Source organism: Mucor velutinosus (genome assembly GCF_035048745.1).
Source record: "Mucor velutinosus strain NIH1002 chromosome Unknown tig00001572, whole genome shotgun sequence".
Lineage (NCBI taxonomy): Eukaryota > Fungi > Mucoromycota > Mucoromycetes > Mucorales > Mucoraceae > Mucor > Mucor velutinosus.
Window position 1 is genome coordinate 243,224 of NW_027041898.1, and position 22,008 is coordinate 265,231.

Consider the following 22,008-nt stretch of genomic DNA (forward strand, 5'->3'; position numbering starts at 1 on the left):
ATCAGCATCATAATCAGCATTGTCATCGTCAATGTCAGGATTAGAGAGACAATTGCTCCAGCCAGCATCAGCGCCGCCCGTCGCCCGCCGCCGCTGCCAAAACTCATTCCAACTTTGCTTATTTATTCTGCTCAATATTGGTCACATTTCGTCTTTTATCGACTTCTTTAATCTATTTTATCTTTTTTTCGACTTCTTTCATCTATTTATGGGTCGTATTTCTTCGCATGTCAGACACTAGTCAAGTACACCAACGTTCCTCGCAAGCTGACACTGCGGCTCCACTGTTGTGAACTCATGTGGTTAACTCACGCCGCAAAGGCAACAACAGACAACAACAATCCATCGTCTCTTTCATTCCCACCATCGTCAAACGACCTGTTACTGAAGCAGAAGCCTCGCAACAGGCCATCGATGGGGATACTTTGCCAACACCTCAGGCGGTCATCCGTCCATTCCTCAAAGGCGTGGAACAGGATCCCGTCTTCATCGATCTGAGACCTATCAAGGATCGCAATCTCTTGAACAAGGCTCTTCTTCAATTCAACGAATCCTCCAATGCTGAAGACATGTATGAAGAATTCCTTGGATACAGGAAACAACCTCGACACTACCTCAACCATGCCTTCTTGGAAACCATGTGGCTGCCCAACAGCAAAGGTCGTAAGACTCTCATTGAAGAAGGTATCACTCTAGAGGATGGCACCTTTGTGAAAGGGTTTGCCTCGTACCACGCTGATGCTAGGATTGTGAAACTGACCCTGGAGAATCTCCCTTTCTTGTCTGCCCTTCAGTTGAAGGAGGAAATGGCTGCCCGTCTTTCTGCGTTCGGGGATGTCTTGGATCACGGCATCTCGAGAACTGATGGGATCTATCAAGGAGAAGGTTATGCTACTCTTAATCTAACGGTTCCTTCCAGCTCTGGTTATGAATGTCAAGAGTTACATCCCGATGGTAAATCTTGCCCTGGTCATCGCCATTTGGAGAAACTCAGCCGTGTCATTGTCTGGGATTTGACAGCTTCGGATCAACGAAAAGTTTTACTCCAATGGGATCAAATGCCGGCTTTCTGTCGTAATTGTCAGAGCTCTAAACACTGTCGGGCTGATTGTCCTGACTACAAGAAGTGGGTTCGCTGCCATCATTGCAATGAAACTGGACATGTGGTGAAGAACTGCAGTCGCAATGACAGCCCAAACAAGGTCCGTGCGGTGGAAAACACTCCTGCCAAACCCCGAAAGGGCTCTCAGGTGGCCAAAGAGGGTAAAAAGGGTACTCAAGGTGGCTCCAAAGTAACGCCTGGTAGTGCTCCAGTTGGAAACAAAGGTGGTGCCCAAAGAAAAGGCCAAGATGGTGCATCTGGTGGACCCCAAGGCGATTCCGATAATCGAACTGCTGCTGCCCAGCAAGGTAGCTCTCAAGGTGACGCTGATAGTCAAACAGGTGCTAGAAAGCAGGTAGTTGACAGAGATGTTCAAATGGATGATCTTCTAGAACTCCAAGTTAAAAAAAGTCGATGGGAAAGGAGCTTCCAATGATATTGTCATGTACGACTCTTCTACCCATTCTGCCAATGAACGAGAGGAGCGCCCTGAACGCCCTGCGAAGAAGATTGGTAAATTTAATGGCGCGGATGATGTTAGTTCTGCCAAACAGCAAGCTGCATCTAATGAAGTAGAGACTGGACACCAACTCGGCTTGACAGGCCCTCCTTCATCTCCCCAACATTAATATGATTAATCAGCAAAATACAGTGAAAATAGCCACCCTCAATTGCCGTGGGCCTAAAAAAAACAGATAACACCAAAAAAAAAGACAACAATTTATTAGATATCTTTGAACATTAGGATATGACATCTTAGTGCTTCAAGAAACACATGCAACAGACAACACATTTATAGACATACTCAACACTCAATTTACTTGCAAGTCGAGTCTTTGGACTCAACACTGCGGCATCATTTCCCTCAACACTCATTACACACTCAAACACATCTCAGAAGGCATTGATGGGGAGGGGTCGATTTATCTTGGCTTCCCTTCATCTTACTCGAGACTTGGAAACTTCACCCAATTTACCACCAATAGCAACAATACTTAATATTTACGGTCGTGCGTCCGCTCACACCGACCGATCAGCATTCTATTCAGAACTCATTGACACACAAATTGTCAAAGATACTATTACTAATACAACAAGCAACACCTTTATCATGGGAGACTTCAACTACCAGTACAGGGATCGTCGAGTCGATGGCACCCTCACCGGTGCACCAGTAGAATGGACCGATCTACTCGATGATTACTTTATTGACGTTTTTGGGAATGATAAACATAACACTTGGCATAGTGGAAGCAATGCAGGGGTTCTGGATTACATCTTTTGTAGTTCAAACGCTCATCATTTAGTCATTAGCACCAACCAGTAGTATCTCTCTCCTGCCTGGACCGACCATGAACTCTTGGGATTCTCTTTTCGATTTCAAGATGCGAATGGCCGTGGTCCTGGTAACTGGAGGGCAAATCCGTTCTTGGCTTGCAACAAAACATTTAAGAAGGCATTGGCAGAATTCCTCATTGATAGTGAGGCACGTCTGGCAGATATCAAGCGTTTCTCCACTCCACAACAACAATGAGATTGGATCAAAGCCGAAGTAAAGATGTTTATCAAACAATATCAAATGGAGGACTTGAACTGGCGGAAACAACAGTTACACCGACTGCTATCAAAGAGAAACAAGATGATGCGGCATAAGAAGACAAGAGGCTTGGTTCTTCAAGGCTTGGACATGGTTAATCAACACATTCAATCTCTCCAGCACTCTCTTGCAGAAATAGAGATCTTGAAGGCAGGAAAATTTTGGCGGGAACATGGTGAGAAATCTCCAGGCTTCCTGAAGCGCTCTATGGTGTCTCGAGAAAATCGTCGTTCAATTGTGGAACTCAGGAACCTTACGACTGGCGATCTATGCCAAGATCAACCTAGCATCTCCAACATTGCTACCAACTTTTACACCTCACTTTTCACACCGGAGGCTCTGGATTCAACAGCCCTCAGTGTTATAATTCGCAACATCCCAGGTCATTTGAAGCTCAACAGCGATCAGCAGGAATCATTGATGATGCCGATTGATGTGGAGGAACTCTTGACCGATAGCAAACAGACGCGTCGTTTGAGTAGTCCTGGACCTGATGGATTACCTTATGAAATCCTGTACTTGGTAATGAAATTTCCACCGTTCCATGATCTCATCCAATTAGTCTACAATGAAGCTTTAAAGAAGGGTAAGTCCCCGCCATCTTGGAACGAATCCGTCATGTGTCTGCTTTACAAGAAAGGCGATCCAACTGACATGAAGAACTACCGCCCTCTGTCTTTGGCTAATTCGGATTACAAGCTCTTCACTCGCAATGTTAACCGTCGAATCATGGAAGTCTCTTCCAACTTGATCAGCCGACAACAGCTTGGTTTCATTCCTGGTCGATTCATTGCTGAAAATGGAATGATCTGCCAGCTGCTAATGGAAGATGCACAACGTAAATGGTCTATTGCTGAACAACAGGAAAATAATCCTACCTTTAGCACCTTGGATTCTGACATTGGTCTTCTTCTGGACCAAGAAAAGGCATACGATCGGGTGAATTTGGAATATTTGACGAAGGTATTGAGGAAATTTGGGTTTCCTCGCCCTCTGATCAAGTGTATCTCCAAGTTGATGGGTGACAACCTCATACGTATCAACATCAATGGTCATTTGTCAACTGAAGTGGCGAAACTTCGTGGCTTAAAGCAGGGAGGATCCTCTCTCTCCTGTACTGTACAACTTGGCATTTGAACCTTTTCTGCTTGCAATCCTGCATGATCGTCAAATTCAAGGCTACTTGATGGGTACTGAACGAACAAAACTCCTGTGCTATGCTGATGACGCTTTGGTGTTTATCCATGACTCCAATGATTTGACCCGGTTACAGCTCCATATGACTCGTTACTGTGCTGCCTCCAACGCCAAGTTTAATAATGCCAAGGTGGAAGCCTTTTCAGTATCTGGTCGGGATACGTGGGATATGTGGGATATGTGGGAGGGTCCATTATCTCAAATGGGCATCACACATCTTCATTCTGTTGAGAACGATGAACCGTTAACCTATCTGGGATTTCCCCTCGTCCAAAGTAGGATACAACGTGTTCATTTTATGGGTGCTTTGGTAACCAAGATCAAAACTGCCATCCAGATTCATTCTGGTCGCTCCTTGTCGGTCGTTGGAAAGGCTACAGTGCTGAACTCTCTTTTGCTGTCCAAGCTATGGTACATCCTGCGTGTTACGCCTTTGACTCAAGCGGATTTCAAGCAGCTGCGCTCTCTGGCTATTCAGTTCTTGAGAAGAAACATCTTCCCAAGTCGTTTGATGCGGCCCCGATCAATACTGCAACTGCCATGGCTCTTCCATTACATGCGGCTTTCTATGTTCCTCCATCCTCCTCACTGGTTGTTCCTCTTAAAGTCAAAGAGATGATGGTTTCTGATGTATTTCAGTACGATGCCCGACTTAACTTTGTACATTGGAAAGACACTCATGACCCTTTCCTCCTCAGTTGGAAGCGAGTCCCTTCAACAGTGTTCAGAGGCCTCGCATCTGGCACCCTTAAATTCCAGCCCTACTTCCTCCCAGTGTGTAGCCCGGCCCCCCCTTGTGGATCCTGGAGTCTCTTTTGCGCCGCTAGTGGATCAATTTTGTCTGCACGATGGCCAACCCCTTGGAAATGCTCAGGCTTCGGCCAAGACATTTCGTCTGTCTGTGCTGTCGTCGATGGAACAACCCTTGGTCTTGCAGCATATTTCTGTTTCTCATTGGAAATTCTTTTGGTCCCTGTCTCTTACCTACATTCAACGTAATGTGATATACCGGCTCATCACAGGCTGTATCCCTTCTCGAAGCAGATTACACTACATGATGCCTGGAGTCTTCGAGTCTCACAATTGTCCTGCCTGCTTGTCTCCCAATGAAACTGCCAGCCACCTGCTCTTTGACTGTCGATCCAAAGAAAAGGTATGGCAAGGCGTCATTTTTGAATTCCTATGGCCCACCACGTCCATCCCTGACATCAAAGAGGCTCTTCTGTCCCTGGACTTTTTCGGATATCTGGTACTCCCAAGTCAAAGGCATCCATCCATACAGAGTCCTACTCATCACCCTGTCTCAAATATGGCTAGCCCATATGCGCTTTGTTTTTGACAACATCATCCTTGTCCCTGAGGCGATTCTGGTGAATATCCGCTCCACTGTTCGCCAGACAGTGGATGAGGATCAAATCCACTCCCTCTTGTAGTTTAGATAGTTTCGAAAGTTCTGTTTAGGTTAGTTTAGTTAATAGTTTACCCTCTTTTTATTTTCTTTTCAATTGCACCCGCCACTTCACTTCGACCCATTAATCCTACTATAGTGAATGATAAAAGAGAGGATATTTATACAGAATTCGTATTTCAAATGTTTCTTCATCCCAAGATGCGAACAGACACGTTATAATAGATTGGTTTCCATGGAAACACAATTGAGCATTTCAGTACAGTCAATCTGCATGGATCTACAAAACAATATCGTATTCATGATATGATCCAATAAACAACTGCGTAAAATACCTAAATTTCATGCATGAATTAGAAACCAAGGCAAACGGCATCTAAAACATAACCCTATGGTATCGAGCCCAAGGAAATAGCCAATAGGGGATCTGTTTCCGTATATACTCATCCTGGATAGCAGACGTAACGTAAATACCTGTCTGTGTCTGAGTGGAGGTCATCTATACACATCATTTGCACTACAATACCTGCACCGTGCATTGCACAGAAAACAATCGGCAAATCAATGCTCATGTACCATGAAATTTAAGCTTTTTCTTCCGTCATCCATTGAATGAAAATCCTCTTTTACTGTGCTCCAACATGCTGGTGCCTTTGTGTCAAAAAAGAAAGAATCCCAACAATTAAACAAGTAGCATCATAATTACCAATAGCCAACCAATGAAATGTAGCAAGTATATTAAAAAGCATTAAGGAATCGTCTATTGGTGCGCCCGCATTACATGTCGGTGAGACCTTTGATAGCTTATTAGTGCATTTGCTTTGTGTGTGGGGAAATTCTACATCTATTTAAAAAGGTCCCTCTCTCTTTCTTTTGTCTTTTTCTTGGTTTTTTTTTTCCCAACAACAACAATAATACCTTTTTTCTTTGAGTTTATCATCAACATGTCGCAGCACACACAACCACAACATTATCAACCTCAGCAATCTCTAAAGCTTACCCATCCAACGCCTTATCATCTGTCTGCTTTAAACAATGGCAACTACGCAAATGCTCCCCATCCCTTAACCGATATCGATATGCAACAGCAACCACACCATCAGCAACTGAGTCCTCCCTACCACACAGCCACAAGAGACCCTATGTCGGACCATCAACAGCGGAACAGTATTGATTTCAACGACTCCTTTTCCCAACACATCATGCATCCCATGTCAGATCATGATGATCACCTGGAATATCAACAGAATCCCAGTTTATACGATAGAAGCTCGTTTAGTTCGGCTATCGATCACCATCGCCGCTCTTCAGCTGCAACAGACATCTCATTACAAAATGCATATCACAACCAACAGCCAATGTTCATTCCAAGTGGCAGTGCTGCTAATGTAAATTCTGCCTCTCATTCGTTGGCCATGTCAGCGCCTGCCAACATGTATGATTATCACAGCTTTCATGTAGCTGCTACGCCGGCTGGAGCAGGGGGACATGGACAGCAGGATGCGTTGGAAAATGGTGCTTCAGGTACATCTGCAAGTAATAGCGTGGCAGCAAGAAGTTTTGAGGACGATTACCAGGTACAAATGAAGTAAGTTTTAAGAGTGGTGGTATTCTGAGAAATAAGGTTGTCTCATCGTATAAATACATCTGCAGCATGCAGCTCATGATGGAGAAGCGTCGACGTAGAAGGGAATCCCACAACGCTGTGGAAAGAAGAAGAAGGGATAACATTAATGATCGTATCCAAGAACTGTGCAGTTTACTGCCAGAAACAGCTTTAGAGGGATCCAATCTCGGTCCTAACAATAAACCGAACAAAGGTGCCATCTTGAGAAAATCAGTGGATCACATCAAGCAGCTACAACAAGAGCTATCAAACTATCTTGTCAAGGTGGAAGAACTGGAAAATACGCTAAAAATGTATCAACAGCAAGGAGCTGCAGGACCAAGATGAACTAGCTTGATTGTATTTTTTTTTTTTTTTGCATATCTATACTTTGTTTAATAAAGAATAAAACTCAAAATCCCATCTAATTCCATGGATTGATTTCATCTTGATAATCCAGTTGCTGTTGACGACGATAATGGCCTTCATCTTCGTCGTCATCATCATGTTCCCGAATACCAGCAAAACCAACATCACGTCTTTCTTCAGCGACATGATCAAAAAATTCTTTGGGATCTTGATTGTTTGTGTATTCCTTGTTGTTGGATTTGCCCGTGTTCCAACTGTTGATCAAGTCTGCAAATGCGGTTCGTTTCTGTGGCTCAATGTCTTGTACTTTTACCGCTAATGGCGAGCTGATGGACGGTTCCACTGTAGGCTGCATTAAAAGTGGGTTGGACCATGGATCGTCCACATTGTTGGTTGGTGTACTAATGGAAGGTACCAGCTTTTTTGAGGTGGGTGTGTGCGTAGGTATATCAATCTTGAGTGCGTCCATGGTCAATTCAGGTGAGATGGCTCTATAATTTAATAACGAGGGCTTGAACGAAATGACATTATCCTCTGCAAATGCCCGTGTTGCTTCATCCTCAATGATTGGCATCGGTTCTTTGTCTTCTTCTTCTTCCTCCTCATCTTCCTCCTCCTTCTGTGCTACTACCTGCCTTTGCTGAATACCAGTTGATCTTTGCATTGGCTGCTGCTGTTGTTGTTGTTGCTGTGATAGAGGTGATGGTGCTGGTGCCGATTGACCCATTGGAGGCGCTGGTGGTGGTGGAAGGGGGGTTGTTGTTGTAGTCGTACTATTTACAGTGTCATGATCCTTTGCAACAATAGGAAAGGGTGCATTTACAGAGGCAATGGAAGAGGCAGATGACGCATTTTTTAAATTGGCATTACTGTTGTTGTTGGATGATTTGAAAAAACGAAAGAATGAAGACGAGGATGAAGACACTGTTGGCTTTTCTTCTTTGACTGCAGATGTCTCGTTCTTGGCAGGCTGCTGCACAGGCTGCTCCAGCACTGGTTTACTCACAGTGGGCTGCTTTTGCTGCACTACTGCTGCTTTTTGCTGTTGAATAACTGGTGATGAAGGTAATGGCGAGGGTACTGAAGGTGGGGGAGGCGATGTGCTTGCTTTCTTTACTGCTGGTATATCTTGTTGATGCGTCGTTGGGCTCTTTACGGAGGGTGTCGGCGTCGTCACTTTGGAGGATTTCCTTGTTCTATGTCCACCGCCAAATAAATCCTCTTCATCTTCCACATCGTACTGCTTGCTTCTCAAAGCAGGAGAACGCATTGTATGTTTCTTACCATTAGATGTGCCCAATTTAGAGACATCGATATCTCCAAAAATACTGCTACTTGGGCTGGACTTTGTCGTTGCACTACGACGAGCAGGCGATAGTGGCGTGCTGCTGCTGGTATCTGTTGAACGCGAGAGTGGATCATTGGCAATACTAGGTGAATTGGTTCGACTGCTTTGACTCTGAGCTTTGCTGCTCATGGCAGGAGAGAACAATGGATCGTCTGAGGCAGCGACGAGCGTTGCGTTGAGAGGATCTGTGATGCTGGTTAATTAGGATCATGAAAACTCATTCTCAATTCAAACTTACGTACCATCGCCAAATAAATGGCCATGTTTGGCTCTCTGTTTTGACTTGAAGGACATTGGGGAGAGGGTTCTTTTTAAATATTAAAGGGAGAGAGAAAAGGAAAAAAGAATCCGTAAAATGTAATCAGTCTCTTGCTATTGCTGTTGCTGAACTCTAAAGCCATCCACAAGGAAGGGGCCAGCACGTGTTTTATTAAACTTTGGACAAAGTGTATCATGCAAATAGAAAAACTATGGCGAATCGCTCAATTTGTTACATAAAAAAAAACCCTTCAAAATGTTCATATATACTTTATTATAGTTCGCATTTGGCCCTTGTATCAGGAAGAAATCGCACTGAAGGCTGAAGTTTACCAGTGGATGCATATCGATCAATGGCCACACAATTACATTTTGAAATGAGAAACAGGCATTGGCAGGACTTCTCAGTATTAGCTCATCTCCAAAAAAGCAATTCATGATTTACACTTGGGCAATTCATGATTTACACTTGGGCAATCCATGATTTACACTTGGGCAATCCTTATCACCTAGAGCAGACTATTTAACCTGCAATCGCTGTGCCTTATCAAGCATTGATGGTTTTGGTAATCCTTGGCAGAGAGGTTGATCTGTGATTTGTGTATATGAAGCCTTAAATTTATGCAGAGTATAGATGAATAGGTAATAGCTATCGCCTGTGGCTCTACTTACTTTTTTTTATGGGTCGCTGATTTTTGCCGGAATGGTAGGAAATTTTATCGAGTTTATTATGTCAAACAGCTCCAGTTGCTTTATTCAAACTTGCCAAACCCTCATCCTGAGATCTTTTTAAAAGTAATGCGATCAAGCAGTAGTGCCATTTTGACTTGGGTAAAACCGCTGCTCAAAGAAACTATCATAATTCTCTGGCTCAAGAGCAAAGACGATAGGAAAATCAGTGCTTGAAAAAATATTTTGGACTCAAATCAACAGAACCGGCATACTACGCTGAATACGCAATTGAAGCTTCGTTTCTCAGAGCAGTTGAGGGGCTGAGCAACTCTTGTTGCTCTTTTGAAGAGCACATGTATACTTTTACAATGCATATTAAGCAATAAATAAGAGTATATGTAAGTACTAGTCGATCAATATCGCTACACTCGATAACGGCGTCGCTCTGCGATAATAAAAATTTGGTATATCAAGTATATTTTGAACAAACAATTAGTAGTAAAAGAAAGGTTATATCCGATTCAGGGAGGGATAGCATCTCCCCTCCCTTTGCTTATACACGAAAATTAAACGAAGGCTACTATTGAGATGATGTGAAAGAGAGTTCAAGTTTATTGCAGCATTTGTATCGCAACAAAAACGCGCCTTTTGACGAGTAAATGAATAACGCACAGCCAAATTTGACAGCTTTTAACCCTTAATATCTTGACATGTAGGTCTTTCTGAGCCATCGGAATAACGCTAAACGATTGTACTCGAGTAGCAGTAGCTTCCTGGCACTTTTGCTCTACTTTTTGGGGACCCAAAAAACATGACTAAAAATCAACTCCAAACCATGAGGTACCCTTCATAGTTTCGAACGAAAATCAAACGATCGCGTTTTTCACCTTAAAAATGAAGACTTCTACTATGATATATATTAGATCAACATGTTTCTCCCAATCCAAGACAACCTCTGAAACCACTTTTGTGTGGTCTTCATATGCACAATCTCAACATTTTGGCCAAAAACCACATTCCATATTCTCAAACATTGCTCGGGAAGCTTATTCAAAACATCTCCTTTATTTAGTACCATTAGATGCGCTATAAAAAGTACTCTTAGAACGCTTAAGGAAGTACGTTTGTAGGGGAGACGAGCTCCAGGTTTTATTTAAAGTCCTCTAAATGTCATACTGAGTGATAGAAAAGACTGTTGGTGGATCCAATGTCAGTCATGGTGGGGGGGGGGGATAAATTATGGGAAGGAAGTCAGGAAAGAAATACTACAAATAAGGTGCGGCACTTAGAGCCAATACAACCATGCTAAGTTGTCATACAGAGATACTGGATAAGAGAACATTCACCAAACGAGGACATCAGTATGACCGTAAATAATTAATCAAAATGCGTTCACTGGGATTTGAACTGGGATCATCCAGATGGCATGCTGAATGCTTAACCACTTCGCCCTACCACCACAGGCCGCTTAAGGAAGTACCGCATAATAAGCACAGTTTGTATAGTCGAATCTTGTAAAATAGATCAACCAAGTCTTGAATTTTTTATTTTTTATTTTTTTTGTATGGAATGAAAGTTTTATTGAGTAGTTATGAATAAATAGTTAATAAAATCATTGTATAAATGGATCAAATGTATACTAGGTAAAGTGATTTGCCGTATTGTATCTTATAAAATTTTATAAATCAATACTGTACTATCCATTTTGGACAGCTTGTCCAGTTCTCTGTTGATATTGCTAATAACTGTTTGAGGCTCAAAAGGGGTACCACGGTAGTGTACGAAGAAATGGTGGGCCCAGATTACTCGGATTATGGTAGCAAAAAGGTCGAAGATGTTGACCTTGAGAAGGTGTCCGACGACTTCTACTTCGTTACATTGTATGCATCTGTTGTTTTCTACATCTTTGATTTGACTTTGGTATAGGAAACTTCTGCAGGGGACTTTGTTATATATGATCTTGAGGCATAAGTTTCGTGATGACTGGTGCATATGTAATCTGTAGAAAGCTTTCCATTGCTTGGGGTTGATATTTTTGTTGTGATCTTTTGGCAGTTGTTTGAGTAGCAGTTGTCTGATTATTTTGTTCTTGCAGAGCCAAATGATGTTGCTGCTGTGCTCAAAATGTTGAATTAGACTTGTTGCGTCTTCCTGGTGGGTTGAGTGTTGAGTTGTTGGAGGAAGCAAGTTGCTGAAGAAATCTTGGAGGTGTAACTGGCTATTGCTGTGGTCTCTTTTGAGCTTGTACAGTATCTGCGGTGATTTGCATTCTTGTCTAGTCTTATATTCGAGGGTTGTGTAATTGTGATTAGGCTTGAAAAAAATCCTGCACTAGGCTTCTCTTGGCTGTAGGGTTCCTGAGGTAGTCTGCAGTTTCCGAGCCTTCCCAGTCCTTGTAGATGGTGGGCAGTGGTAAAGTTAAACAAGTGTTGATGTTGATGGGTGTATCGGTAAAATCTGGTCGGCAGTTTGCAAGAAGACTATTCATTGTTTCAATAATCAGGTTCATGGCCCCATCTTTTAAGTTGTTCTTGTAGCTTCTTGCTTCTTTAAATATCAGTATGGTATCAATGTAAGGCAGGTTCGTCTCCATTTGTAGCGTAACCAAGTCTTGAAAAGGCAAAGTTTGTCCAATCTTGAGCAGAAAAAGTGTTTGGCGTTTAAATCGATTTTGGCGCTGCTGGCTGACCCAATGCCTTTCTGGTATTAAGATATATTAGCATTTAGTAATAAAATCATCTCTATACCATTGCACCTACCGCAGCACATACAATATGCTGACGATATTGCAAGTCAGACCAACATCCCGCTTGTTTTCACATAAACGCCTCTTGGACAATATTTTCAGAGAGTAATCTGGAAATAGCAATGGCTTCAGGCAATGTATTTACCTAATAAGACCATGTTTACATTGGCGTATATTGAGTAATCATAATCTGGATTACTACCTGCCTTCATTTGCTGATAAAAGGAATCAGAAGTTTACAAGTTTTGATTAACCTCTTGTTGCGAGCAAATCTTGTGATCTGTGGAAGATGTAACCTTGGACAATCAAATCTATGCAAAAAAAAAAGATCCATAAACCTCACCATTGCAACTCTTAAATCAATAAATGTCATGGTTTGTGTGATTTTTTTTTGCGTTGGCCAACCTGTTTCATAAGAAAAACTTGACTTGGCAATATGCCGTCTGATGCTTACAGCTTTGGTGCAGCTTTTGCGAGCACTCAAGAACATACGAGCCTTAGCATGCCATTGACCATCAGATGTTATTCCTTAAAATGGACAAGTCAAGATAAAATGACAGCGAACGAATGCCTTCTTCATCACACCTGCTTTTCATGAATGTCATATTCTATGAACATTTTCAAGATACCCACTAGAGTAAATCGTAGTACTACGAGACTATATATATACATAAAATCGCCTACCAAAAATGAATTACAAATACTACATTTGGCAGCGCTTGAACCGATCTGATAGCTATATCAATGGCGTTAGGGCACATATTCCCCAATGACTGATGTCGTGTTCGCTTATCCCGCTCTATTTTGTTTATAGCACTGGAACACACGCAGCGTACTACGCGGCCATGTTTTATTGTCCATACTGTGTATTATACTGAAGCAAATTCAGTAGCTTGAATTCCATAGATTTATCATGCCATCTATCAATGACAAAAGAGAGATATTTATAGCTCACTCGGTAATTCAATGAACAATAAGCATTTCTCCCATCTCTGCACAACCACATCTAAACGTATTTTCTTCCAGGTACCGCGTATAATTTAAACAGACAATTCTGATCTCATACAACACATCATCTAATTCCATCTCTTTTATTTCATCAAATTAAAGAAACCCAAGAATCAATTACAATAACAATTACACTTTATCCATTGTACAACATGAAATCAAAAGGAGGGATAACTTACTATCATAGCTTACACAAGAAATTTGCTCAGTGCAACATGACCAGATTATTAAATTTGATCAAATCTATTATGTATTATAGAGCTGCTAGTTATAAATATCTATATTGCTTTTACTTGGCCTTTCCTCCCTTCTTTTTCTCTCGTATCTCTATTTTGCATACCTCCCACCTGCTTGTTTTCTCTATTGCAGCAAACTGGATTTGCTGTTTAATAAATAGCCGTATATAACAATATTAGTATTACTTTAATTCGCTTTTCTAAACTACACTTCCACTTACATAATACATAATACACTAATCATGGTGACATTCAACAAGATTGTAAGCGCCTAGACCCTCATTCATAATGTACAACATGTATACTCAAACAAAGACATCACCTAGGTTCGTCGTATCACCGAAACTCGCTGGTCGAAACTATACATTTCAATGGCGTTATTGCAATGCATATTCATCATTACATTACAAGCATCCATTTGTTCACAAAATACACTACAAGCTAACTTGCTGCCAGACATTGGCAATGATTCAAGCCTGCTATTGTCAACAACATCGAGTGCAGATACAATACCTATAAGAGCAAAAGATAGATTGGGCCGCATTAAATGGGAAAATATTGCATTTATGGGATTTCAAGCATGGTTTTTTGGCATGGCAGTCGATGCAGTAAGTGTCCAAGTTGTCAATTAAAAAGAAAAAAAGCCCCTCCTATAGTCTAATCTCACGAATCATAGACAGTCTATCAGAATACAGCAGAAATCTTGGTACTTGCCGTGCTCAACTGCTTCTGTGCTATGCTCGGTGCATTGGAAGTAGTGGATGGTGTGAAATGGCTGAATCAGTTACAACAAACACAATATCCCGTGTGGCCACTGGCCAATGCAGAAAAAATGGAGATTGCATTAGCTGTCGTTATTCTGGCATTTGCCATTGTCATGTCCTATCTCTCCTATGAAATGTCCAAGCAGTTTGGCTGGAACATTTACAAAAAGATTGGTGCTGATGTGCGTATACAAAAGATGTACAGAATCTTTCAATTCTTTGTATTAGCGCTCAAGATTGATATCTTTACCGAGTTTTTGATTTCCATCTTTTACCTCATTCAATTTGCCGTCAAAGAAAACGGAACCCAATGGGATACATGGATCCAACTAGCAGTGACCATCTTGATGCTGCCAATGCTTTATTTTGCAAGAACGGCTGGAAGCACTGAAAGTGAAGGACGTATGATTACCTTTGTCTGCTTTCAAGCGATTGTCATTATTCATTTTGCCCTGGTGCTGGATCAAACATTTCAACCCAATAACAATTGGTATACCTGGATTACATTTGGTAAGTCATCTATTGGACTAAGAAACAGCCTAGCCTTGTTTACTAATCTCTCAGTATACATGCAGTTTGGATTGGCATCGCAGTCGATGTTGCTACCATGGTGCTGGGGATCTTGGCCATGCGTAACTTTGACCAGGGGCTGAAACCCTATGTACAAAGAGGAGACAAGAATAAGCAAAAGCACCACGATTTAGAACTAAACAAGACCAGCACAACGGACACATGGCAAATTGATGATTAGTGTGATATATAATATATATAGATTTTTAATAAAATTTGTGTTTGTGTGGGTGAGTTGTTTAGAGTACAAAAAGATAATGTCGTTTGGAGGAGGAAAAAATGCATTTTGAAACAAGTACAATATTCTAAAGGACGAGTTCTTTCTAAGCGAATGGAGGAAAGGCCTTTGTTGGAATAGCAGCAGTAGCAGCATTCGTATTGTTGCTATTGAGGGTGGTAGAAGAGGGTGATACTGTTGCTGCTACTGATAAAGGAGAGCTGATTTCAGAAGCAGGGCTTGCAGCCACAGCGCCCTTCAGAGCCATCAATTGATTTGAACGGAATGTCTCGTAATGAACCATAGCAGTTGTCTCTACCAAATCTTGTAAATGGGTTCTGGTCAAAAAGTTGCGAAGATGAATGAATTCGCAATGATTCTCATCCTCGACAATGATGGTGCCCCATCTGTTTTTGCGTCCAATTACTGCTTTTCCATTGACCACTACCTGCCTCTCTGAACCAACGACGGCAAAGGGAAGCAATTGTCTAATGTGAGCATTCAATGCACGTTCTTCATCGTCGTAATCTTCTGTGGTATCATAGGGATATAAATCAATTTGATGGAAGGCCAACTCTGCATTAATGCGTTGCTTGAATGCGCTTCTTTCCTCAATGGTGAGTGAGTCTGATTTTGCAATGACAGGGACCACATTGACGACTTGAACGAGTTTCTTGAGCACAATCACATCAATTGGCTTTAAACTGCATAGGATAAATATAAAATTAATTTTATATTGGTGTAACTTTTCATTACAAGAAAAACTTACGAGTGGCCAGAAGGTGCAATAAAGTAAAGACAACAATGGACTCGGTTATCTTGAATCACTTTTTCACGCTGAGCAGTGAGTTCTTTACGGAGGTAGGCTGAATGTTGGTCTTTGATGTACTTGATGATGGGTTCCCAGCTAAGCGAAAATTTGGTGTTGGTAACAGCACACAGCATCCCTTCATCTCCACAAACACACACACACACACACACTTACCAATTCTCGTTATCCACTTGATCACCATAACCAGGTGTATCAACAATGTTCAATCTCAGGCGAACTCCATTTTCCTCAATGACTATAATAAGGATGTTAGAATGTTTATGGTTCCTCTCAACGAGATGCTTACCATGAGATACAGATTCAATTTGGGTTGTTTGTTTGTGTAAGTCTTGGACATGTTGACGGCCTTTACTATCGATGAGATGTGAAGCAAACAAAGTGTTGACCAAGGTGGATTTTCCCAAACCAGTTTGTCCTTCAATTTGGTGTTAATCTATTGTCTCTTTCTCTCCTATTCCCCAAAAGCTTACCAACAACCATGACATTGAACTGAAATCCTCTTTTAAGTGATTTCTTCTCAATTTGTTGAGTGATTGTATCGAAACCGACGTAGCTGTTTAAAGCTGTCTAAAAGTCATCATTTGTGTGTGTGCATGAGTACATCTACATCGTGTGCCATGCATCGCTCTTGTTGCCAAGTTACCTGTTGAATTGGTGTGGCCATGATAGATGTCGAGTGTTTGGTATATATTTAAGAGAGAAGAAAGAGAGAGACAAATAGCGATATGTATAGATGATTTATATAAAAAAGGGGGAGCTCAAAAAAAGGGACAGGACAGGGAGAGAGCAACAAAAAGGAACACACACACACACACACACACACACACACACACACACACACACACACACAGACTAAAAAAACTATTCCAAAAACTTTTGATTTATTTTTGTTTATATTTATAGTAGAAAAAAACACACGTATTTAGTTTTGATATTGATCCAACTACGCATATAAAAGAAAAAGCATGAGTCATCCAGTTCAGAGTCAAGAAAAAGAAACTTACCATCAATGTCATTGTTTTACTCGAATTCAAATCTTGATCCCGATAAATACCAACCAAACTCTCAGCCTTTTCGTACAAAATGTGTTTAAGTGAGATGACGATAAATTGGAAATCAGGTGTGGCATGTTGTCGAATGTAGCTGGCCACTGTGCTCACGTTGGTATTATCCAGTGCTGCGTCAACTTCATCCAAGACAAAGAAGGGTGAAGGTTTGAAGCTATGAATAGCAAACAACAAGGCCAACGCTGCTACACTCTTCTCACCACCAGACAGCTGCTCCATGTCTCTGAATCGCTTCATGGGCGGCATGGCATGATAGGTAATACCCTCCAGATAGGGCTCGTCTTCATCTTCTGCAGTTAAGTAAGCGGTACCACCCAAAGTAAATGTAGGGCTCTTGGTAAGATCCTTGTATACGGTATCAATCTTTTCAGATATATGGCTAAAGGCGGCAAAGAATTTAGAGTATCTCTTTTGCTTGACCAGGTTGAAGGCTTCTTTGGCGGATTTGGCTGTGGCTCTGGCTGTGTTGAATTCTTGTTCGGCTACCTTGAGTCGCTCATGCACACCTTCTAAGCGAGAAACAGCCTTCAAGTTGGGTGCCATTTGTTCAATCTCATCACCGTACTTCTTGATTTGCTCTTGGAATTCACGATCTAAGCGTGCGCTGTCATCGCGACGTTGAGATGGACCCACAGAGGAGAAATCGACTTCCACTTCCCAGTCAGTTGATTGGATCGACATTTGAGACACAGGAACATCCAAGTCCATGTCTGTGCTGGTACTGTTGATATTGGAATGGCTGCTGCTGACACTGCCTGTAACAGAGGAAGCATCCGAAACAGACTCACTGTCGTCGGTTTGCTGTGTAGCATTGTTGTTGGTTTCTTCAATGATGATATCGTCCATGGATCCGCGCGTCAGTGGCAAGTTGATGCCCTCCAGCTTACACTTTCTAAAGATGGCGACACGCTCAGCACGCACCTTTTCGTACTCGCTTTCCACAGCAAGGAACTCTCTCAACAGCTCCTCTACGTTTTTGCCCTTGGCCTCCAATGCACGACTCACTTCATTGATTTCGACTTGCTTTTGCTCTTCCAAATGAATTTGCTTCTGCAAGTCCACCTCATACGACTTTAATTTGGATTGGAGTTGTTCTGTCTTGCCAGCCATGCCAGCGACATCGGCTTCGAGTTTGCTCTTTTGTGTAGCATCGTTGGTCAAGGTAGTTTCCAGTTTCTTGAGACGTGCAATCAGTTCGTCGAGTTGGTCCTTTTCGAAAGCTAGTTGTGTCTCCAATCTGGATTTTTGTGATGAGAATTGAGCGCGTTGTTCAGTGACCTCGTCAGAGACACCATATTGCATGGCTTCATAATCACGAATGGTGGGCACATTGATCTCGGCACAGAAATCCTCAAAGACGTGATCTTCTACGCGGTTGATTTCTTCTTGAACGCGGTTGATGTTGGCTTCAAGTTGATCCAAACCGTGCTTTTGTTGCTCGTAAGGCTGAACAGCTGCAGCCAGGTTCTTGCGCGTGTTTTCAAGTGTGCCTTGAAGGCCTTCAATGCGTCTCTCCAGTGTGATCTGAAAGGATACATGTTAGCCCTCGTATTGCTTTTGGGTTATATAAATAGTTTACCAATTCCTCCTTGAGTGTATTCAACTGGCTGTTGAGATTGGAGCAATCGCTCTTGGCAGAATCTTCAGCACTACCCATACGCTTGGTTTTGCTAATTTGATTGAGCTCTTCCAAAAGCTTGTCTCTACTGCGCATCAAATCTAATAGTAGACATACTGTATCAGTATCCTGTGTATCATGCCACGTAATAGTCCAGCTAGTTACCTTCCACATCACTTTGAGCCCACTTCTTTGTAGTCTGTGCACCACTTTGACCACCAGTCATTAAACCACTCTGATGAATAACAGAGCCGTCCAATGTAACAGCTAAAACACATACAATCAATTCGTCTGTTGGTTACCATGGTCTCTGGAGAGCAACTTACTTCTGACATTTTCATTCATCTCGAAACAAATCTGCTTGGCAATGGTGAGATTATCACAGATCAAAGTACTTCCACAAGCATACTGAATCACGCTATTGTATTGCTTGTCAAACTTGAGCACATCGTAAGCGAGACGAGCACCCTTGACAAAATTACGGTAACGGTCATTGATGGGAGGCAAAGACAGCGAATGAATAGGCAAGAACGTAGCGACACCGACATGCTGTTCTCTCATGTATTCAATGCACTCAGAGGCAGTTTGTTCATCCTCCACCACAATAGCGTCCATGTTTCTTCCCAACACAGTGGCGATGGCCGTGTCGTATTTACGTTGATTGGGTTTACATAAATCAGACAATTTACCGTGTACGTTGGGATAGATCTGCTTGAGTGTGGCTACACTTTCATTGAATCTGGAATCCTTTTCTGACTCTTGTTGCGTGACACTGGCTTCCATCAACTTGCTCAAGACGTCTTGCAACTGTTCGTTCAATTTCACCTCGCGTTGATGTGTCGTGGTACGTTCATTTTCAAGCCTCTTGAGCTCGGATTGACGCACACCAAGACGTTCTTGAATGGCCTCTGCTTCTTGCGTCAATGTTGCCTTTTCTTCATTGACTTGACGCAAATCATCCAACGTCTCTGCTTCAGATGCTTGCAGTTTCTCCATCTTGGACTTTTGTTCATCGAGGCGTTGCTTTTCAGTCTTGTACTGACGCTGGTATTGTTGCAACAAGTGTTGCTCTTCCACCGCCTTGATACTGACTTCTTGCTTTCTTCGCTCGTAGTCCATCAATTGAGCACCTGTTAAAACGGGACCATTGGCCAAGCCTGCTGTCGTAGGGATGGATGCTTCAAACTGCTGCTCTGTGTGCTGCAATAGTTCAAGGTCCTTTTCCAATGTAGCTACGACTTGCTCTTGTTGTTGACCATCTCGCTTGATGCGTTCAATGCTTTGTTCGGTTTGTTTCATTTTTTTCTCTAATTGAGTAATCTTTTCCTTGTTGCTGACAGAAGTAGGATGCTATGGAATATAGTGTGTAAATAGCTTTTATTGTGACCTTTGCATTAAATATGCTTACCTGCTCATCCAGCTCTCTGTTGATCTTACGAATATGCAATTCGCACTTGATCTTCTCTCTGTGAATAAGCGCCTTCTCTTCTCTTGCCTTCTTGAAATTGTCTTCCATACCAGCCACTTCAAACTGAAGATCGTCCTTGTCTGAATTCTTTGCGGAGCTCTCCTCTTCCAACGCTCTGGCCTTTTCTTCTACGTGAAACAATTTCCAAAGCAAATACTGTACGGTCAAATCACGCTTGTCGGCCACCAGTTTTTCAAACTTTTCTGCCTCTTCCTTTTGCTCTTCATACAACTTGATTTCAGCAGCAATGCCGCGCTTCCTGTTGAATGTATGCGCACTCTCTTCAATTGCTTCGTCTCGCTTTTGCTTCAAATCTTCATACTGATCTCTGTAGTCCCAGGAACCACTGATTTGCTCAATCAGACGAGTCAAATCCTTGGGATGTTGACTAGCAACCGACTCTACATCGCCTTGAAACACTAAAAAGTTTTTAGCCTTGACAAGAATGTTTTCCTTCTCCAGTGCCTTGTTGTAATCCGTGTATTGCACAACTCTGTCATTGATGCGGTATTCAGATTGTCCATTGGTGTTGATGGCACGCATAAAACGAATTTCACGGCCTTGACTGGTCTCATACACGGCAGTGACATGTGCTTTCTTGGGTGAACGGGTATGGACACCACTGCTTGGCGTAGTTGTGTCTCCTTCTTTGCGTAAGGCTTCAGAACGATAAATCATGTCCTTGAGGTTTTGTGAACGTAAATGACTAGAGTGGACACCCAAGACAAATGAAATAGCGTCCATCAGGTTGGATTTACCTGCAGAGAGCAAGTAAGTGAGGAAGCTGTCAAATGTGTGCAGACACAACTATTACGTACCTGCACCATTAGGACCAATAACACTGGTGAATTGGTGAAAAGGACCAATGGTTTGATGACCCTTGTAGGATTTGAAGTTTTCAACTTCGATACGAATCAATTTGCCCATATCGTTTTGACAATAAAAGAAAGAAATAGTAAAAAAAAAAAAAGGATACTGTGAACCGCGTTGAAACTAAATTATACATCTCTTTCTCTGCCCCCTCGTTTGCTCGCTCTCGTGCGGTCCCTTTTGTTTTTGACATGTACGCGACGCGCCTTGTAATTCTAACTCCATCATTTTACAATGCCATTGATCCAGCAACATACTCCGTGGTGATCAAGCACCGAATCATCAGCATTTGAGCCCGTCTTGCTACATGCGCATATCTCTATTGTTTGTGTGGCCCTTGACCAAACGGAATAGTTTCAGATCTACAGCATCATTTGGGTTCACATCTCAAAAGCTGACATCCATGTTCAATGAATTGATTAATCGCTCCCTCAATGGTAGTGAATCGTTTGAAATAAGAACAAACCTTTTCTTTGAACTGCTTTCAATGCCATATTTTTGTTGGCACTTCATTACGATGGCAGACCTATCAAAGTTCTCCCCCCAAAGTATGTCACGGTTAAGTACAGGAAAGAGATGAGCAGACAGGGCCAAAATAATAGCTTACGAGGCCTATTCTGAGTTCACTCTACTCTATATTCTTTATGTATCTACCTAAAGCCTCTCCTTGGCCCTGTTCGATGATCCTGCAGCTGATTTAGAACCATTCAATCGCCTGGGCAGATATGTCGGGCTTTCAAATAGCCATGGATCAGATCTAATCTCCAAACCCTCCAAATTGTCGATTTTAGACATTTTTTGAAAAATGTCTAGAATCTACTATGTAAAGACTTTACACATTCTATAGATAATTAAGAGATATTAGCTGTAGCTATCGAATAATGGTACTTTTGGAAGTATGTGTCACTAAACATGCTGAGCAATTTGCGATTTCCTAAAAATCGTTTTTCGTCAAAAACACCATACTTTTTCCACTTGAGCCCTAAGCGAGGATAGCCAGATCAAAGATTGAGCTTTTGCGCATAATTTGAGCTAATATGTCTTGGTAAAAAGCT

At 42.1% G+C, this 22,008-nt stretch overlaps 10 protein-coding genes across 10 annotated transcripts; 6 read left to right on the top strand and 4 right to left on the bottom strand.

Annotated features, from left to right (window-relative positions):
* Window positions 1–227: 227 nt before the first annotated feature.
* ATC70_013123 (uncharacterized protein) lies at window positions 228–1,731 on the top strand (the record flags this gene model as incomplete). The annotated part of the gene is made up of 3 exons (XM_064832289.1): window positions 228–255; window positions 322–1,457; window positions 1,504–1,731. The coding sequence occupies 3 exons, from the start codon at window positions 228–230 to the stop codon at window positions 1,729–1,731; spliced, it is 1,392 nt and encodes a 463-aa protein (XP_064687844.1).
* Window positions 1,732–2,681: 950 nt separating this feature from the next.
* Window positions 2,682–3,836, top strand: ATC70_013124 (uncharacterized protein; the record flags this gene model as incomplete). The annotated part of the gene is made up of 1 exon (XM_064832290.1): window positions 2,682–3,836. One exon carries the CDS (start codon window positions 2,682–2,684, stop codon window positions 3,834–3,836), a length of 1,155 nt encoding a protein of 384 aa, XP_064687845.1.
* Window positions 3,837–3,885: 49 nt separating this feature from the next.
* ATC70_013125 (uncharacterized protein) lies at window positions 3,886–4,515 on the top strand (the record flags this gene model as incomplete). Its single annotated transcript, XM_064832291.1, has 1 exon — window positions 3,886–4,515. One exon carries the CDS (start codon window positions 3,886–3,888, stop codon window positions 4,513–4,515), a length of 630 nt encoding a protein of 209 aa, XP_064687846.1.
* Window positions 4,516–4,539: 24 nt separating this feature from the next.
* Window positions 4,540–5,235, top strand: EFB1_2 (Translation elongation factor 1 beta; the record flags this gene model as incomplete). Its single annotated transcript, XM_064832292.1, has 1 exon — window positions 4,540–5,235. The coding sequence occupies one exon, from the start codon at window positions 4,540–4,542 to the stop codon at window positions 5,233–5,235; it is 696 nt and encodes a 231-aa protein (XP_064687847.1).
* Window positions 5,236–6,248: 1,013 nt separating this feature from the next.
* On the top strand, window positions 6,249–7,258 carry ATC70_013127 (uncharacterized protein; the record flags this gene model as incomplete). The annotated part of the gene is made up of 2 exons (XM_064832293.1): window positions 6,249–6,892; window positions 6,958–7,258. The coding sequence occupies 2 exons, from the start codon at window positions 6,249–6,251 to the stop codon at window positions 7,256–7,258; spliced, it is 945 nt and encodes a 314-aa protein (XP_064687848.1).
* A 76-nt stretch (window positions 7,259–7,334) lies between these two features.
* Window positions 7,335–8,921, bottom strand: ATC70_013128 (uncharacterized protein; the record flags this gene model as incomplete). Its single annotated transcript, XM_064832294.1, has 2 exons — window positions 7,335–8,812; window positions 8,870–8,921. 2 exons carry the CDS (start codon window positions 8,919–8,921, stop codon window positions 7,335–7,337), a joined length of 1,530 nt encoding a protein of 509 aa, XP_064687849.1.
* A 2,944-nt stretch (window positions 8,922–11,865) lies between these two features.
* Window positions 11,866–12,150, bottom strand: ATC70_013129 (t-SNARE coiled-coil homology domain-containing protein; the record flags this gene model as incomplete). The annotated part of the gene is made up of 1 exon (XM_064832295.1): window positions 11,866–12,150. The coding sequence occupies one exon, from the start codon at window positions 12,148–12,150 to the stop codon at window positions 11,866–11,868; it is 285 nt and encodes a 94-aa protein (XP_064687850.1).
* Window positions 12,151–13,789: 1,639 nt separating this feature from the next.
* Window positions 13,790–15,062, top strand: ILV1 (threonine deaminase; the record flags this gene model as incomplete). The annotated part of the gene is made up of 4 exons (XM_064832296.1): window positions 13,790–13,810; window positions 13,874–14,155; window positions 14,224–14,821; window positions 14,887–15,062. 4 exons carry the CDS (start codon window positions 13,790–13,792, stop codon window positions 15,060–15,062), a joined length of 1,077 nt encoding a protein of 358 aa, XP_064687851.1.
* A 142-nt stretch (window positions 15,063–15,204) lies between these two features.
* On the bottom strand, window positions 15,205–16,594 carry ATC70_013131 (uncharacterized protein; the record flags this gene model as incomplete). The annotated part of the gene is made up of 6 exons (XM_064832297.1): window positions 15,205–15,802; window positions 15,868–16,005; window positions 16,084–16,165; window positions 16,217–16,345; window positions 16,401–16,497; window positions 16,574–16,594. 6 exons carry the CDS (start codon window positions 16,592–16,594, stop codon window positions 15,205–15,207), a joined length of 1,065 nt encoding a protein of 354 aa, XP_064687852.1.
* A 258-nt stretch (window positions 16,595–16,852) lies between these two features.
* Window positions 16,853–21,010, bottom strand: ATC70_013132 (uncharacterized protein; the record flags this gene model as incomplete). Its single annotated transcript, XM_064832298.1, has 7 exons — window positions 16,853–16,873; window positions 16,935–18,521; window positions 18,577–18,716; window positions 18,781–18,882; window positions 18,942–19,965; window positions 20,024–20,841; window positions 20,902–21,010. The coding sequence occupies 7 exons, from the start codon at window positions 21,008–21,010 to the stop codon at window positions 16,853–16,855; spliced, it is 3,801 nt and encodes a 1,266-aa protein (XP_064687853.1).
* Between the last annotated feature and the right edge of the window lie 998 nt (window positions 21,011–22,008).